The sequence below is a fragment of the Mercenaria mercenaria genome, chromosome 11 (genome assembly GCF_021730395.1).
Source record: "Mercenaria mercenaria strain notata chromosome 11, MADL_Memer_1, whole genome shotgun sequence".
Lineage (NCBI taxonomy): Eukaryota > Metazoa > Mollusca > Bivalvia > Venerida > Veneridae > Mercenaria > Mercenaria mercenaria.
Window position 1 is genome coordinate 39,643,388 of NC_069371.1, and position 16,472 is coordinate 39,659,859.

Consider the following 16,472-nt stretch of genomic DNA (forward strand, 5'->3'; position numbering starts at 1 on the left):
TTATATGTACCTGCATATCTGAATAATACACGGTAAAGGGGGAAGAAACTGACTGGTTGGTTATTTCCCCCCTCCCATAGTGTGCATGTATCTACATGTCTAAATAATATATAGTGCATGAAGATGGGTGGGGGTGGGGGGGAGAGAAACTGACTAGTTGGTTCTTTCCTCCCTAGTATGTATGTATCTGCATATCTGAATAATTTTTCTACAACTTAAAGTATGAATAATCAACGATGAAGGGGGAAGAAACTTACTAGCTTGTTCTTTCTCTACTAGTATGTTTATCATTTTTATTAATCAGTCTGTCTGATGAGATTGTTACAGCTAACAGTTGTTTTTATGTACAAAAAATAATGGGGGGTGAATACTAGGGGGAGAAAAATAAACAAATGTAAGGGTGAAAAACTAATAAGTGGGGGAAAATAAACAGGGAAAGGGGGGGTGGGGGGGGGGGAGAGAGAGAGAGAGAGAGAAAAAAAATCAACGATGTAATTTTTTCTCCCTTTCACCAGGCGTGAAAAATAAGTAGGGGAAAGAAAAAAAAACAGCCAGTTATTTTTTCTCCCTTTTACATGTACACAAATATAAGGGGTGAAACTGACTAGGGGAAAACAGTTTTTTTTTTTAATATTCTGTGCGCAAAACAAGAGGTTAAACTAACTGGGGGGATAACCAGGGGTTAACCAACTGGTTGTTGGTTTTTTTTCTCTCCCTTTTTTGTACAATAATTAAGAGGGAAATAACCAACTAGGAGGGAAATAAACAACCAGTTGACTTTTCCCTAGGTCCATTTTTCCCTAGGGAAAAAATCAACCGGTTGGGTTTTCCCTGCCTAGTGGGGAAAAACTGGGCTGTTACACCAGGGAAGAAGTTACCCTGTCCTTGACAGTTGCTCGGTTTCCCTATGAAATCATACAAACGATAATTAATATTGAATGGAGCAGTACTTCGAGGAACACAAGTGGTTTTCTTAAATTACGTTTTCTTGAGGGCCATCGCATCTGCTTGCTTGATCCTTTTTTGTCATAGCTATCCGAACCCAGTTGGGGCTTTTCGTATTTCGACACTGTTGCCAAGCCCCCAGGGGATGTTTCTGTTGAAGGTATCGCCTACTTCTTGAGACAAAAGATGCCTGTAGTTAGCAACCACTTCTATTCCTTTGAGAACGTCATAATTGTTAAATTCAAACTGAATTGTGTCAGACTCTTTTTTGATGTTAACAGGTGGTTTATCTTTTTCAGTCTTTAAAGTTAGCTAACGTTAGGGAAAAAAACAACCGGTTGGGTTTATCTTTTTCAGTCTTTAAAGTTAGCTAACGTTAGTTTGATTTTTTTTAACTGAACGTCTACGTAAGTTTAAAACAAAGAAAAGTTTCTATCGCTGAATCCCCTGGGACTTACTTGAATCAGTTCCTTCCGTGTTTGAAAGTGAAGAAAAGCGAGCTGAGCCTTCGCCTCCAATGTTTGTTCTCATCCATTTGCGACGTAACACTTCTCTGACACCAAAGTACTAGTTACATGTACATACCAGAGTAAACATGTTTAGACCTCGAATGACAAACACTGCGCAACGGCTTATGTACTAAACCGATGACCGTTGGTCCGTATAATTTATTTATTTATTTAGTTGGGTTTAACGTCGCACCGACACAATGATAGGTCATATGACGACTTTCCAGCTTTGCTAGTGGAGCAAGACCCAGGTGCGCCCCCACCCCCTCCCGTATAATTTGCTTATAAGATAAAATCCATAGTAAGCATATTCTAGCGTTATGTAAATAAAACGAAAATAAATAAATTTCTGAAAGATTTAAGCAGTGATCTTTATTTCTTGTTTTCATTTCTCGTGTTATTTATCAATAAAAGACATACATTTTATACCAAACACCGTGCAAACTTATTTTTTTCTCACAAAAAGGTAAAGAACAACAGCTTTAACATTGTCTGTTTTTAATCTTTATTTTCTAAGAGTGATATTCTCAATTTTTATTACAAACCGTAATTCAATCAGATAGATAATTTTGATTTATCACATCAGGAAAGTTGTTTTTGAAAGTCTCGTTTGCGTGATTGATACAGATTCTTAAGTGATTCGCTTGGTTCAAGTCCATTTAATGACGCCATTACTTTTTCAAGCCTCTCCATAGACTTTGCGTCCCGAACTTTCTTTTCAGAAATAAGCATTTTAAAGTCAATATCAGATATAACATTATTTTTGAAATGATTGGATAAATCACGAAGTGTGCTCGTATCTATCTTTGGCACGAATTTGTATCCATGGATATTTTCAATTTCCACCAGCTTTTGATGAGCACCACGGTCGTCAAAACAGCTTTCTTCATTCGGATTGTTTGGAACAATAAACACCGCTTTACCGTCTGGTTTCTTCTCATTTACTGTTATCAAAATCTTGAATAAATGGGTTGGTACGGATAACTTATTATGCTTCTGAAAGTGGAAGATTACAATTTCATGTTACAAGTTCAAGAGCGTCGTTCATAAAATTAGTAGACCGATGCCAGCTGGCCATCAAAGACGTTTAATTTTACATCATTTTAAAAATTAATAGATATTCTATAAATGTGCCAAATTTGAAACTATTATCATGTTAGTTAAATCAGATTTATATTACTTGATGATCGCATCTATGTTTAAATAAACAAATCGAATGATGCACAATTTATTATAGTAATTTAAAAGATAGCCGACTCGGCACATACATTATTCCAATAATATTATATCATTTCATACAAAAAGTTGATAAATAAGTGATAGCGCTTCAATGCAGACCTGGAGCGCATGTGTAAATTACAGACTCCGGCATGTACCGGATTCAAGTAATTTGAACGAAATGTATCATAAACTAGAAGATGCTTTTGTAGAAAAGCGCATGTCTCCCCAAATGCATAGTCGTATAGGCAAGAAGTCAATAAGGGACAGGAGCAAAAGTCAAAGAGACACTGATGGTTGGCTGCAATAGGGATTATCTACTTGGCACGTGCAATCATCCCACTACGGTTTTCCATATTCAGGCCCCTGTGACCTTGACCTTTGATCGAGTGATCCCAAAATCATTAGGGATCATCTACTCTGCATGTCCAATCATCCTAATAAGTTTCAATATTCTAGGTCAAATGGTTCTCAAGTTATTGATTGAAAAGAATTTTCTATGTTCAGCCCCCTGTGAAATTGACCTTTGATGGAGTGACCCAAAAAACAAAGGGGTCATCTACTCTGTAAGTCCTATCATCCTATGAAATTTGAAGGTTCTAGGTCAAGTGGTTCTCAAGTTATTGACTGGAAATGGAATTACCATGTTCTGTCCGCTGCGGCCTTGACCTTTAATAGAGTGACCCCAAAAACAATAGGTGTCATCTACTCCGTAAGTCCTATCACTCTATGAAGTTTCAACATTCTGGGTCAAGTGGTTCTCAAGTTACTGACCGGAAATTGTTTTCTATGTTCAGGCCCCTGTGACCTTGACCTTTGATCGAGTGACCCCAAAATCAATAGTGGTCATCTACTCTGCATGTCCAATCAACCTATCAAGTTTCAACATTTTGGGTCAAGTGGTTCACAAGTATTTGATCGAAAATGGTTTTCCATGTTCAAGCCCCTGTGACCTTGACCTTTAATAAAGTGACCCAAAAATCAATAGTGGTCATCTACTCTGCATGACTAATCAACCTATGAAGTTTCAACATTCTGAGTCAAGTACTTCTCAAGTTATTGATCGGAAATGGTACCTTAACCCTTTGATGAAGTGACCCTAAAACAATAGGGGTCGTCTACTCCATAAGCCCTGCCACCCTATGAAGTTTAAAGGTTCTAGGTCAAATGGTTCTCCAGTTATTGATCGATCGGAAATGAAGTGTGACGGATGGACGGACGAACAGGGCAAAAACAATATGTCTCCCACAGTGGGGTGGGGGGGGGCGGGGGGGGGGTGTGGGGGTGAGACATAATTTATATATCTTGTAACCATAGTGATACTAACCCTAACCTTTAATCGGTATATTATATATATTATACACTAAATGCGTGCGGACATGCAATAATGTGCGCATTTTTTGGCCGTGCGCTCAAATTGATAATCACTTCCGGACGTTCGCAGAAGACCGCTCCAGCTCTGCAATGAGCAACATCGCTTTATTATTGATGTTTATTTTTCAATATTGCACTGGGGATAAAATAAGTACCTAATTGTTCGAGTTTGAGTTAAAGGTGGATAATCAGATTTTGGCCATGTAACGGATTTGTTCGAAACGTCAGCATCTGATCATTTACACTCATTTATGTTCACTTAACACTTAATACAAATTAGATTTTCACTGGAGGTATTTTTTAAAATTTCATTTTCCTATCTTGGTTGCCCAACCAAGATAGAGTTATTTTATCATAAGTATAAATTTGATAAACATACTTTGCCTAAGGAAATGTATAAATATTAGACATATTGTAATATATTTGTAAAATATTTGCATTAAAAATTATGTATTTAGATGGAATTCATTAGAAACGCAGGTTTGAAAAATTATTATTACCTCCCTTTGCCTATCTTGGTTGCGCAACCAAGATAGATTGGAAATAAATGAATTCAGAAGCTACACACAGCTTTTAAACTTGCATTTTGGTTCAGATTGTTCAATAGTTGATATGTCTATCAAATGCAAATGTAAAACTAGACATTGTATCGAAATAAAAAGAAATACCCAGCTTTTTATATACTTTCATATTAAAGGGGAGTAATTACAAAATTTTATAAAAATAATAAAATTTATTTTATGCTAACTAATGAAATACTGTATTATATCAGTTAAATATTTTCATATCTCATCACTCACACTGTGAAAATATGAAATCTATATTTTCACACTGTGAGAGATATAGCTCCGCCCCCTCATTACATTGTGTATGAATTTTAAATTATTTGCTTAAAACAGGATGAAAATTGTAGTCGCACTTTGTTCTTTATAGTATATTTCTCGATTCAAATTATTTTACTTAAAGAGAATTTCATACCGTTATGCAGCAAAAAATAAAACAAAATGGAACTTTATGTAGCATGCGTCTTTATAACGTCACAGCACGTCTGACGTCATGTCTGTTTACGCGCGTCTGTTTCCCGCGCTAAGATTAAAACAGTTGCAAAATGCACATCTCAACGTAATTGAGCATAAAATAAAAAGAAAATTTGTTTGTTTTTCGTGAATATTGAATATATCACACCTCGAAGTGAGAAAATTTTCACATTTTCACTCGCGCTACGCGCTCGTGAAAATATTTGAAATTTTCTCACTTCTCAGTGAGATATATTCCATATTCACTCAAAACAAACAAATATCCTCTATATACATTTCAAATAGGAATCTAACTCTATGTAATCAGTCTTTTTGTTCCTTAAATAATTCTCTACCAGAATATACAAAAAGTAAAAAATGTCATTAAATGTTGTTTAAATGTGATTGACCACCTTTAAGACATGTTGAAAATTATACCTGATATGTCACTATAGCAGCCTGGCCATTTTCGGAAGGCTTTTCTATCATTAGCCATCCAGTAATCACCAACAAACTTTCATTTTTATGTTTTTCCAACAGATCCCGTGCATAGATTTCAATCTTTTCCCACGTGCTACCCTTCGTTTTCTGTGGCACGGCGTTTGTCAAATAAAATGTGTCATTTGTTTGGTCCTGAAAAATAAATGTTTGTATACTGTCAAATTAATGTTTTGATTTTAATGAAAGTGTCGAATACTAAACGTATTGATTATTCATTATTGTTTATCGCACGTATATTAGTGTTCTTACCAACTAAAACTTCCCTTTAAAACTTCTGTTGTAATCCATTCAGGTCAATCTTTTATAACGTCTTCATTTATATACACGTATACAGTTGGCAATGGAAAAAAACGATAAAAAGTAAGAAGTATACAATAAAAATTGAAACAATGTTTTACAATAAAAATTGAAAAAATGTTTCTTTTCTTCGTTATTCACTTTCAAGTACAATTATTCGTGTTTGTGAAGGTATTGTTCCACGGACAATAGAATATGATGTAATTAGAGAACATGTGATTTACATAGATTACATTATTAAGAAAGATGAGGAATAGAGAGTTACCAATAATGCAAGTGGAGGATTCAAACATAAATTCATTTTATGAAAAATCCTTTTAAACGTCATTAATTGCAATCTATAAATTATTTATTTCATCACGCTTGCAGGAACAAAATATATACGATATTGCAGAAACTACTCGATCGTAAATAAACTTAATAAAAACCTTGGCATTGAGATCCCACACAAGGATTATTTTAACAATCTGAACAAAATCTGATTGAAACTGTTGAAGGGATGAGAGAAGATGGCAAACAAACCGGCACAACTGTTTTTTTTTTTCTACTTTGGCTTTTGTACCAAATTAAAAGAGATAGTATATAGTAAAGAGGTTGTACCACGAAACAGGTTTTATAATGCTTAATACAAACTTATGAACACCGAATAAATAAACAAAAAAAGGTTTTTAAATGCCGTTTTAATAAAGAGTAAAATAAAAAGTGTATATCTATTCACTTAAGATATTCCTATATTTTATTCATGTTAATTAAACATTCCAAAGCAAAAGTAAAATTATTTATCAATTGCATGCCTCTTGATAATACACTCAATCAATTGTTTGTGCAACAAATATTTACCTGGCTATTTTTGTAATTTGCAGAAGCAGCTAAATGTCCTATGTGGTAATTATTCGTTCTAAATTCTTTGCATGTAGGACAAGAGATCCCAACATCTTCATCTCTTTTAAAAGACCCCTTTCTGTGCGCGTCTCCTAAAATAGAAAGTAAAAAAAGGCATTTCTAATGCAAAAACTATCAGATGTATACGAAAAAAATATGTTCGTTGATATAAACAGAGAGGAAATTCTCTTAGCTTTACATGATTATTAATACTTCTGTATATATAATTTCTTAACAAAGTATTATTCAAACATGTAAATAGTCATAATTATGAAAATTATTTAAACCAAAAGTCATCTCAAATTCATTATATCATTTTGGAAAGCATGTTGACAATTAAAATTTAAGTCTCTTGCTGACTTATACACGACCTGGTAACACTGTAAGACCTGTAACACTGGTAACACCTCTCTTGATGGAGGTAAAAAAAAGCCAATAACGCTAATAATCGGAACTATACGAGAAATGTAAATAAAGAAAGAGGGTGAGTTGATTTTTTATTGGCTTAACAAATTGAAGACTTTATTTCAAAAAAGGGCAATGTAGTTCCACTCAGAAATGGTTATAGTTGTTATGTATGCAGGTCGATTTGAAGAACGGAAACAATTTTTGATGTGAGAGCTTTTAAAGTTGTTAAATTGGACCGTTGTAATGAAGTATTTCGACCCCCATAGAATAATGACCCCCCGGGTCATTATTCTATAGAAAAAGTGACCCCCGGTCATAGTATTATGACCTCCAGATCATAGTACTATGACTCCAACACGTGAAGTAAACTGAACCTCACGAAGAATATTGACTCCCATAAAAAACGACCCCCGGTCAATTGGTCAAATTTAGTGATAACTCATGTATCTAAGGCCTAACTGCTGCATTCTATGCCCCCACACGGGGGAGGGGGGCATATAGATTTGCCCTTGTCCGTCCGTCCGTCCTTCCGTTTGACCATTAGCCCCAGATACCATCACTTGACACAGAAATCAGAGCATTCCGCAACGGGAAAAGGGATTCTATTTCTAGACGCTGAATCTTGGTGTGTACATTTTGTTCAGGAAAATAACAATTCACAATACGTTCACAAAACACACCAGTGTCAATAATCCCTGCAAACTTCGGTATGAAGTAGTTCTTCAGAAGAAAACTGCACAAGAAACTGCTAGCATAGAACTTAGTATTAATAAAAGTTGCAATACTTAGCAGTGACAGTAAAGTACGGTAGCGGCAACAATAGAAAGTAGTAGTAGTAGTAGTAGTTGTAGTAGTGGCAGTGGTAGTGGCAGTTGCAGTAGCAGCAGCAGCAGCAGCAGCAGCAGCAGCAGAGGAATAAGTTACAGCAACAACAGCAGCAGGAGAAGAAGAGGTAGATGTACAAGACGTATTAGTGGAAGCAGGTATAGTAGTATCAGTAGTAGCAGTTGTAATAGTAGTAGTAGAAGTAGTAGTAGTAGTAGTAGTAGTAGTAGTAAAAGAAGAAGAAGTACATGTAGTAATAGCAATAGATGTAGCGGCACCAGTAGCAGTAGTACAATCAAAATGTTAACTATTGGCAATGGAGGGTATTAGAGTTGTAGATCTAGTAAAATTGTCCGTTAGGTTTGGTGGGGATCACTTTTTAATAGATATTATCGTCGAAAGTCTTTTTAGGAGCCGGTGTTTAACACGGAAAGAGTAACTTTTTTAAAAAGAATAATCCGGGAATCGATATTGTATGAGAGTTCAAATGTAGTAATTTCGGCAGTGAGTATTTTACATGGAAGGAGTCACTTTTTCTATAGAATAATAACCGGGGTCGTTATTCTATGAGATTCGAAGGGAGTCATCTTTAGGGAGTCAGTATTTTACTTGGAGGGGTCAGTTTTTCTATAGAATAATGACCGGGGGTCGTTATTCTATAGAGTTTTCAAAGGGAGTCAGTTTTTTATAAGGGGAGTCAATATTTTACAGGAAAGGAGTCACATTTTCTATAGAATAATGACCGGGGGTCGTTATTCTATGGGGGTCGAAATACTTCATTACACCGGTTCAACCCGAAAGTGGACATATCTCTATATACTTTGCCCATAAACGTTTTACAAGTCATCTTAATCGTATGGATGTTGTTAAAATGAATATCTTATTACTGTATAACGTGATTTTGTTGACGGGTTTCTTCCGCCTATTAGCATCTGTGACCAAGAGGAGGAGCCTGTGCTGCAGAGGTGGCGATGAGAACCAGAGGCGGAGTGAAGATATATTTAATTCCATAGTGTTTACCTCTGTTTTGCTATCAGCAAGCTATGCGTTTTAATTACACTGAGCTTCTTTTCTCTATTATAACATGTTTGATGGCACTCCAACATGGCGTCATTCGTTGTGTATGATATTTGCAAAGAAATTAGAATTTCCCATCTGACAACAGTTTTCATGGCCGATGAATTTTGGAACTGAACTAAGTAGTGTTAAATGTGCCAATGGTTATGATTACAAATTACATTTATTACTTTTGGTCACGCTTAAGTTTTACTTAAAGTCATATCGATGGACATATAAATACAGTAGCCTAGTTTGAATAACGAAATATGAAATCAGATCACTAAGTTACGGCTAAAAGTTAGTATCCAACAGGTTCTAAAGATAAATGCCATGTTTTTTTTAGATATTTATTCCCTGTTAACATTGTCCGTGTCCATTTGACAGTCGTTCTACAGCCATACTTGTGTAAACAAAAGTCATATTGATTTGATATTTAGTTATCGTTTGTATATAATCATAGCTGCTATCTTGAAAATTTCTTTTAACAACTTGTTAGAAGTAAAGCTGTTGCCCCGGTCTTCATTAGGAATGATAATTCTACTGATATTTCCCTTATCATTATTAAAATCAACTAATAGTATGCATAACAAAAGGTTGTGTTCCTTCTTTGACTAATGTAATCATTTTATTGGTATCTATGTAATACTATATAGGTTTAAGCTCATTTTATAACTATGTAAGTATTGAAAGAACTGCATTCAGCGTATCTAATCATTATCTACGTGTACGCTAAAACACAACAGTAATTGCCCCTGAATTAATAAAAAATGTATTTTTGTCATTTCTCATGAATATCCGTGACTTCCATTTGCAAAAAATACATATTCGTTTAACAAATCAATTCTAATTTTAGTCAGTTTTTACATGATATCAGCTATGAGTATATATAAACGATAACGAAATTTTAACTCAATAGGACATTCGTATACACAGCTATGACTGAAGAACGACAGACAAACAATTTAACTTAAACGTAGGTAGTTTAAAAGAGTTAAAGTACCGTTATATATACCTGGTATCTTGGAACTTTCTTTTGTTGGGATCTTGGAACGATCATAAATCATCAACAAAAGAATGTTCTAACAAACTAAGTTATTCAAGTTCAATTTCCAAGGAAAAACAGCAGTAGTCTTCTGAGTTTTTTTTTCTCAATAATTTTATTTTTTCACTGCAAGCGCTTTCAAATGTACATATCTTATTGGTTCTTAGCACCACCTCTGCTGCGCTGGCTCCTCCTATTGATCAAAAATACACATAGACGGATGTAACCAGTCAACAAGGCACGTAGGTTTATAATGTAATAAGACATAATAATTATTGTCGCACTTTTGTTGACAGGCCTAAGGCGAAGATTAAATGACTTCATTGTTTTGTCAGTTTCTAAATGCTATACTGTAGCTTCATTTTGTGTGGTAAAACTAGCCATGTTAACTGAAAAAGCATAAAAAAACGTTTAATACCTAAGAGATTGTCCTTCGTAAGGTATTCGTAAGTTATTCCAAGACGTTTTTCTAAGTTGTAAATGCAAATGTATCCAGAGTGAACAACCTTACGTACTCCAGACTGTGTACCAAACATGTCTTCAATCACTGTTAAAAAAAGAAACCATCGTTGAATGCCCCCAAAAATGCAAAGCTCTCATTTAAATCATTCTGCATAATAATGCTCTTTACGCTTTTTACTTTATTTCCATGCAAATCGATTTTTGATCAAAAGTCGTTTGTTTTTCTTCCCTTTGAATTTTTTAATTGACATTTATTTATTTATTCCATTTTAAATTACGTGCTTCATGTATAATCGGTACAAGAACACGTTAGGTAAACATTGAAGCATACTTACATTCTGTTACGCTCTGCGATGAATTTTCTCTTGAGGTCTGCATGACATTGCTGTTCACACTAGGCTTAAGTAAAAGAAACAGTGACTTACAAATTTGAAAATGAATGGGAGAGCAATTTAGACAAATGAATTCTAGCAATTTTAACTAATTTGAAAAATTATCAAAGACAAGAGGGCCATGGTAACCCTAAATCTCTCATCTGAAAGTGACTTTTTGATCTTAGATATATGAATGACATACTGAATCATGGATGGTAGCAGATGTGTTTAGTATAATAGACATAAACAAGTCAAATTCTAAGTCCAAGTTTGATTAAGCGTATCCTGAGCAGACTGAAGTTGTTTAAAAGTATTCTATCTAGCACCGCCTTTAAAGGCTGAATACATTTTGGAGAAAAACATTAAAATGACGCTACAGGACAAGTTTGTTAAAGATCAATCAAGTGATTCATTAGAAGAAATTGTTATGAGATTTTTGTTCTTTTTCTAAGCCTAACAACCCGTTGAAAGGAGCAATTGAATAAACTGTGGAGAGAACCTTGCATTGGTGTTATAGAACAAGTCTGCTAAAGAACCATCAAGCGGTTCATGAAGTGCCGTCTTTTAAAATCATTTCTATTTCGAGCTCTAACAGCATCTAATAGATATCAAGCACCAACATTTGAACAAATTTGGGAAAACATGTCTTAATGACGTTACAGGCCAGGTTTGATGAAAATCCTTCAAGTGGTTAACGAGGAGGAGCCGTTTTTACTTTTTTCTAATGTAATCTATACTTAGGACATGATAACTCATACGTACGCCTAATTAACTGCTATGTAGGACTTAACTAAAGCCTATGTATGATATAATTATTCGATCCTACGTAGAAACTAACTTATACCTTTACCTAGGGCATATTAACTCGTATGTACGAGTTATCAACTTTTATATACAACTGACTTACTCAAAAGTAGGTCTTTGTAACCTCTACCTACGCCATTCTAACTCCTTTGTTGCACATAATAACGTGAAACACAATAACTCATACGCATAATTTACTGATTTACAACGTACGCCGTGGGGTCTCCGAGACCAAATGAATAAGGTCGCTGACTTTGATTTACCTGCCGCTCACCTATGTTGGTTGGAGCTTCACTCGGGGCATTGAATTCTTCATGTGAGGAAGCCATCCAGCTGCCTTACGGTCGATGGTTCTACCCAGGTGACCGTTCGTAATACAATAATGCACGGAGGGGCACCTGGGGTCTTCCTCCACCATCAAAGCTGGAAAGTCGCCATATGACCTGTGACTTTGTACTACATACGAGTTACTAAGTCTTACGTACGTTGGAGTTGATAAGTCTTATTAGGAGCTATTATGTCGTATGCAAGAGTTAAAGTATCACACGACGGAGTTTGCATTCCTTCACGTTTACTTCATTTCCTTATCGTTTGTCATATTTCTGACTGAGCTGATCAAAAAGACTGGTCTCTTTTGATATTTTTGTGATGCGGTGATAAACTGTGTTTCTTACATATGGATCTCATGAGGTAAACAAATAAAATGAGTATCGCTTTGTTCTCTGTTATTGAAACAATAAATAAAGACATATCGTTGACAAGAAATATAACTTCGCACAATTTACGCATGTTAACAATTAAATACTGTTTTAGCTAATAATACTACAAATCGTTATGTCATAATTGTCTTTGGTCTTTACTAAACATTTTAATGGACAATCAATCGATTACTTTATTATTTTTTATTTACCTCTATTTTATCACATCGCAAATCTATTCCACTTTGAAATGCAGTCCATTTGTCGGTATCATCCCTTCCAGTGGCATTGTTTGCTATTCTTGTATCTTCAAGCTCCTTACTCTCGTTTAGATTCTCCTGTTTACAGACAAAATATACAATTGCTCGATACTGCGTAATATTTCTAAATAGATTGCGTAATTATCTTATCTTTTATTAAGTGAATCAATAAAATTAACTAACTGTATTAAGGAATAAACAAATTGTTGTATGATACATTAACCGAGAACGTTTCTTTATATATCTTACTGTGACAAAGGTATTTACTACGAACTACTTAGTAACTCCTGCTTAGTTCTTAGCAACTAAGCCCTACGTAGGAATTACTAAGTTATAAGAAACTAGAATGGGACATTCTGCAGTAGCTGTATTAGATATAACAAATTATGGTGGTTTGTATTAACTTTTGTATGGACAGTCAATCAATTGCTTTATTAATTTTTATCTCCCTCCCTTGCAGAAGGTCTCAGTTGATTTGCAGTCTCTTTTTCGGTATCTTTAAGCTCTGTACTCTCGTCGCGACTCTCCTGTTCAAAAACAAAATATTTAATTGTTCAGCATTGCGTAAAAGTTCCAAATAAATTATGTAATAATAAGAATAAACAAACTGTTGTATGATACTTAAACCGAGAGCGTTTCTTTCTATAGCTTACTATGACATAGGTATTTACTACCAACGACTAAGTAACTCCTAGTAAATAAGCTCTACGTAGGAATACTAAGTTATACGTATGAGATACTACGTCCTAGGCAACCTGTGCATAGAGGTGAGTAACTAATTGTTTTTATGTTATTATGTCTTATGTAGGAGTATGCGAGTTACTAAGTTTAACGTTGGAGTTATGTATTCTTTGGTTGGTTTAACGTCACGCAGATACAATGATAGGTCATGGCGACCGTCCAGATTCTAGTGATTGAAGAAGCCCTTAGGTGCCCTCCGTACAATATCCATAACAGCTGGACACCTGGGTAGAACAACCGACCGTCCGTAAGCCAGCTCGGTGGTTTTCTCATATAGAATTAAACGCCTCAGGTGAGGCTCGAACCCATTGGTAAGAAGCAAGCGATCTGAAGTTTGTTTTAGTTAAAAAATCAATAAAATAAATCTCCATAAAGACAGTACCATAGTGATTTCTATGTACAGTCCGCCTGCTTCTTAATCTCGCCTGCAAGTGCAAATATTTATTCCATTCATTCTGGATGTCACTAGTATAAATGTGTTTCTGGATCTACTTTCCAGATTTTTGTTTTGTATGAATCTTTTAGCAAATATGCCAGCAGTCATCGTTATACATAATAAACGAGACTAACAATTTGCATCATGAATTCTGAAACTTAATCAACGAATAAAATATATATCTGCATGATAAGTCGAATACCTTATATTCTAACATCATCAGAAGTATTTTCCTAATAAACAAGGAAGACTGAAGAAATAGTATATAACATGCAAAACTAAATGTCACTCACTCAGTGTGACTAATGCGGATTATATCTAAATTCATTAAGAATTTGTAAAAGGTGTTTAAAATATGATTCATATCATTTTACAACAACAGAAACATCTACAATTTTACAAGGTCAGCAAATATCCAATATCCCTCTTGTCATTTTTGTATATTTGACGTGTACTCATCAAAGGACCGAATATGATCAGACTTAAAAATATGCATGTGAAATATCACCATTTTATAGGTAACTACCTATATTTTTTTCACAAAGACATGGTGATCAGTCGTCGGAAATGAACAAAAATAATTGATATATCTAAAACTTACGCTGAAAAGTTATTTGATTGTTTAAAATGACAGTATAGAAAAATATTCTGAAATATGTTTAGTTTAAAAAGCTAGTTGTCACAATACAGGGTGATTTAACTTCTTTAAACGAGTTTACGACAGAATGATCGCGCAAAAACAAGGGAGATTACTCTTTCATGTGAGGACGGTCGAAAAATTATCTTAAGAAATAATACTTTTTTGTTTGTTTTTGTTTTATACATCTACATTGGCTTATTCTCTAATTATTATGTCTTTTTCGTTTGAATTTGTATCAAGAAAATTCCTCAAACTTAAATCCGAAACTTTCATTTCATATTCGCTACCACAGCAACATAGAAACAGTTTTGCCTTTTTTTTAGATTTATAGTAATTTAGCGAGTTATTATACGTTGTAAATACTTCATGAAATCATAACTTTTGAAAGAATCGTTGCTTCTATCTCCTTACATATTTAGTGTGTTTTGTTTCATACACGGTATGTACTTCTTGTTGTATAACATTTAAATAAAACAAAACTTTCCTTGAATAGATATTAAGAAACACCAGGAGGCAAATCTTTGTCTTACACGTTACCTTTTATCATCCTTTCAATGTTGTCATCACACATTTGCAAGTAAATGGTGAAAACGATGGGAGTCAAGTTAATTGATTAAATAATATACGAGTTGAATATTATTAAATCCTCACCACGTAGTCGAAAGCCCAATTCGATTGTTATAACTAATGGAAGCACATCTATGTAGTTAATTCAACTTAATTGTTTGGATTAAATCAAAAACTTTTCCTTTGACACGATATATAATATCGATATGAAAAGTACGTAATATACATGGGAGTATGTTAGATCATTACGGAGGGAGTGACATGAAAGGCTAGTGCAGGTTCCCGCCAAAATGTCTATAAATGCATAAAACATAATAGTGTCGATTCCGAGTTATACAAGTAGATGAAAGACAATAATTATTATTTTACCCCATTAAGTTATATTCCAATTACAGTAGTTACGCGTTTATAACAAGAGCACCGCCTTGCGGGTGCTGACGCTCATCTGATTTTTTTTGTATAAAAGAAATATTGTCCTACGCATGATTTTCTAAGTCTAAAAAGGGCCATCATTCTTACAAAAAGCAGGATAGAGTTATGTTTCTTGATGTACAGCGTCCGCTTATGATGGTGAAAAACTGTTGCAAGTTTTAAAGCAATAGCTTTGATAGTTTATGAGAAAAGCTGACCTAAACATAATACTCAACCAAGAAAACTGATTTTCTAAGTCCAAAAGGGGCGATAATTATTGCAAAAAGCAGAATGGAGTTATATTTCTTGCTGTACAGGGTCAGCTTAAAATGTTGAACAAGTGTTGCAAGTTTCAAAGCATAAGCTTTGATAGTTTAAGAGAAAAAGTTGACCTAAACATAAAACTTAACCAAGAAATCTGATATTTTCTAAGTTCAAAAGGGGCCATATATCTTGCAAAAAGCAGGATGGAGTTATGTTTCTTGCTGTTGCTGTACAGGGTCAGCTTATGATGCTGAACAAGTGTTGCAAGTTTTAAAGCAATAGCTTTGATAGTTTAGGAGAAAAGCTGACCTAAACATAAAACTTAACCAGGAAAACTGATTTTCTAAGTCCAAAAGGGGCAACAATTCTTGCAAAAAGCAGGGTGGAGTTATGTTTCTTGATGTACAGGGTCACCTTATGATGGTGAACAAGTGTTGCAAGTTTCAAAGCAATAGCTTTGACAGTTTAGGAGAAAAGTTGACCTAAACATAAAACTTAACCAAAAATTCTGATATTTTCTAAGTACAAAAGGGGCCATAAATCTTGCAAAAAGCAGGATGGAGTTATGTTTCTTGCTGTACAGGGTCAGCTTATGATGGTGAACAAGTATTGCAAGTTTCAAAGCAATAGCTTTGATAGTTTAGGAGAAAAGCTGACCTAAACATAAAACTTAACCAGGCAACGCCGACGCCGACGCCGACGCCTACACCGATCAAGTGATGACAATAACTCATCATTT

The 16,472-nt window shown here is 34.6% G+C and overlaps 1 protein-coding gene across 3 annotated transcripts in view; it reads right to left on the reverse strand.

Annotated features, from left to right (window-relative positions):
- Positions 1 to 1,811: 1,811 nt before the first annotated feature.
- LOC123530911 (uncharacterized) overlaps positions 1,812 to 16,472 on the reverse strand; it is a 55,318-nt gene continuing 40,657 nt past the window's right edge. For 2 of the 3 annotated variants that reach the window (XM_053517204.1, XM_053517206.1), the window contains 7 exons: positions 13,123 to 13,201; positions 12,627 to 12,751; positions 10,874 to 10,937; positions 10,495 to 10,623; positions 6,701 to 6,834; positions 5,501 to 5,695; positions 1,812 to 2,450 (listed from right to left, as the gene is read on the reverse strand). In XM_053517204.1, coding sequence (XP_053373179.1) covers positions 2,037 to 2,450; positions 5,501 to 5,695; positions 6,701 to 6,834; positions 10,495 to 10,623; positions 10,874 to 10,937; positions 12,627 to 12,751; positions 13,123 to 13,201 — 1,140 coding nt within the window. In that variant the 3' untranslated portion in view covers positions 1,812 to 2,036. Of the gene's footprint in view, positions 2,451 to 5,500; positions 5,696 to 6,700; positions 6,835 to 10,494; positions 10,624 to 10,873; positions 10,938 to 12,626; positions 12,753 to 13,122; positions 13,202 to 16,472 lie in introns of all 3 variants that reach the window. The other variant, XM_053517205.1, reaches the window with a different exon arrangement.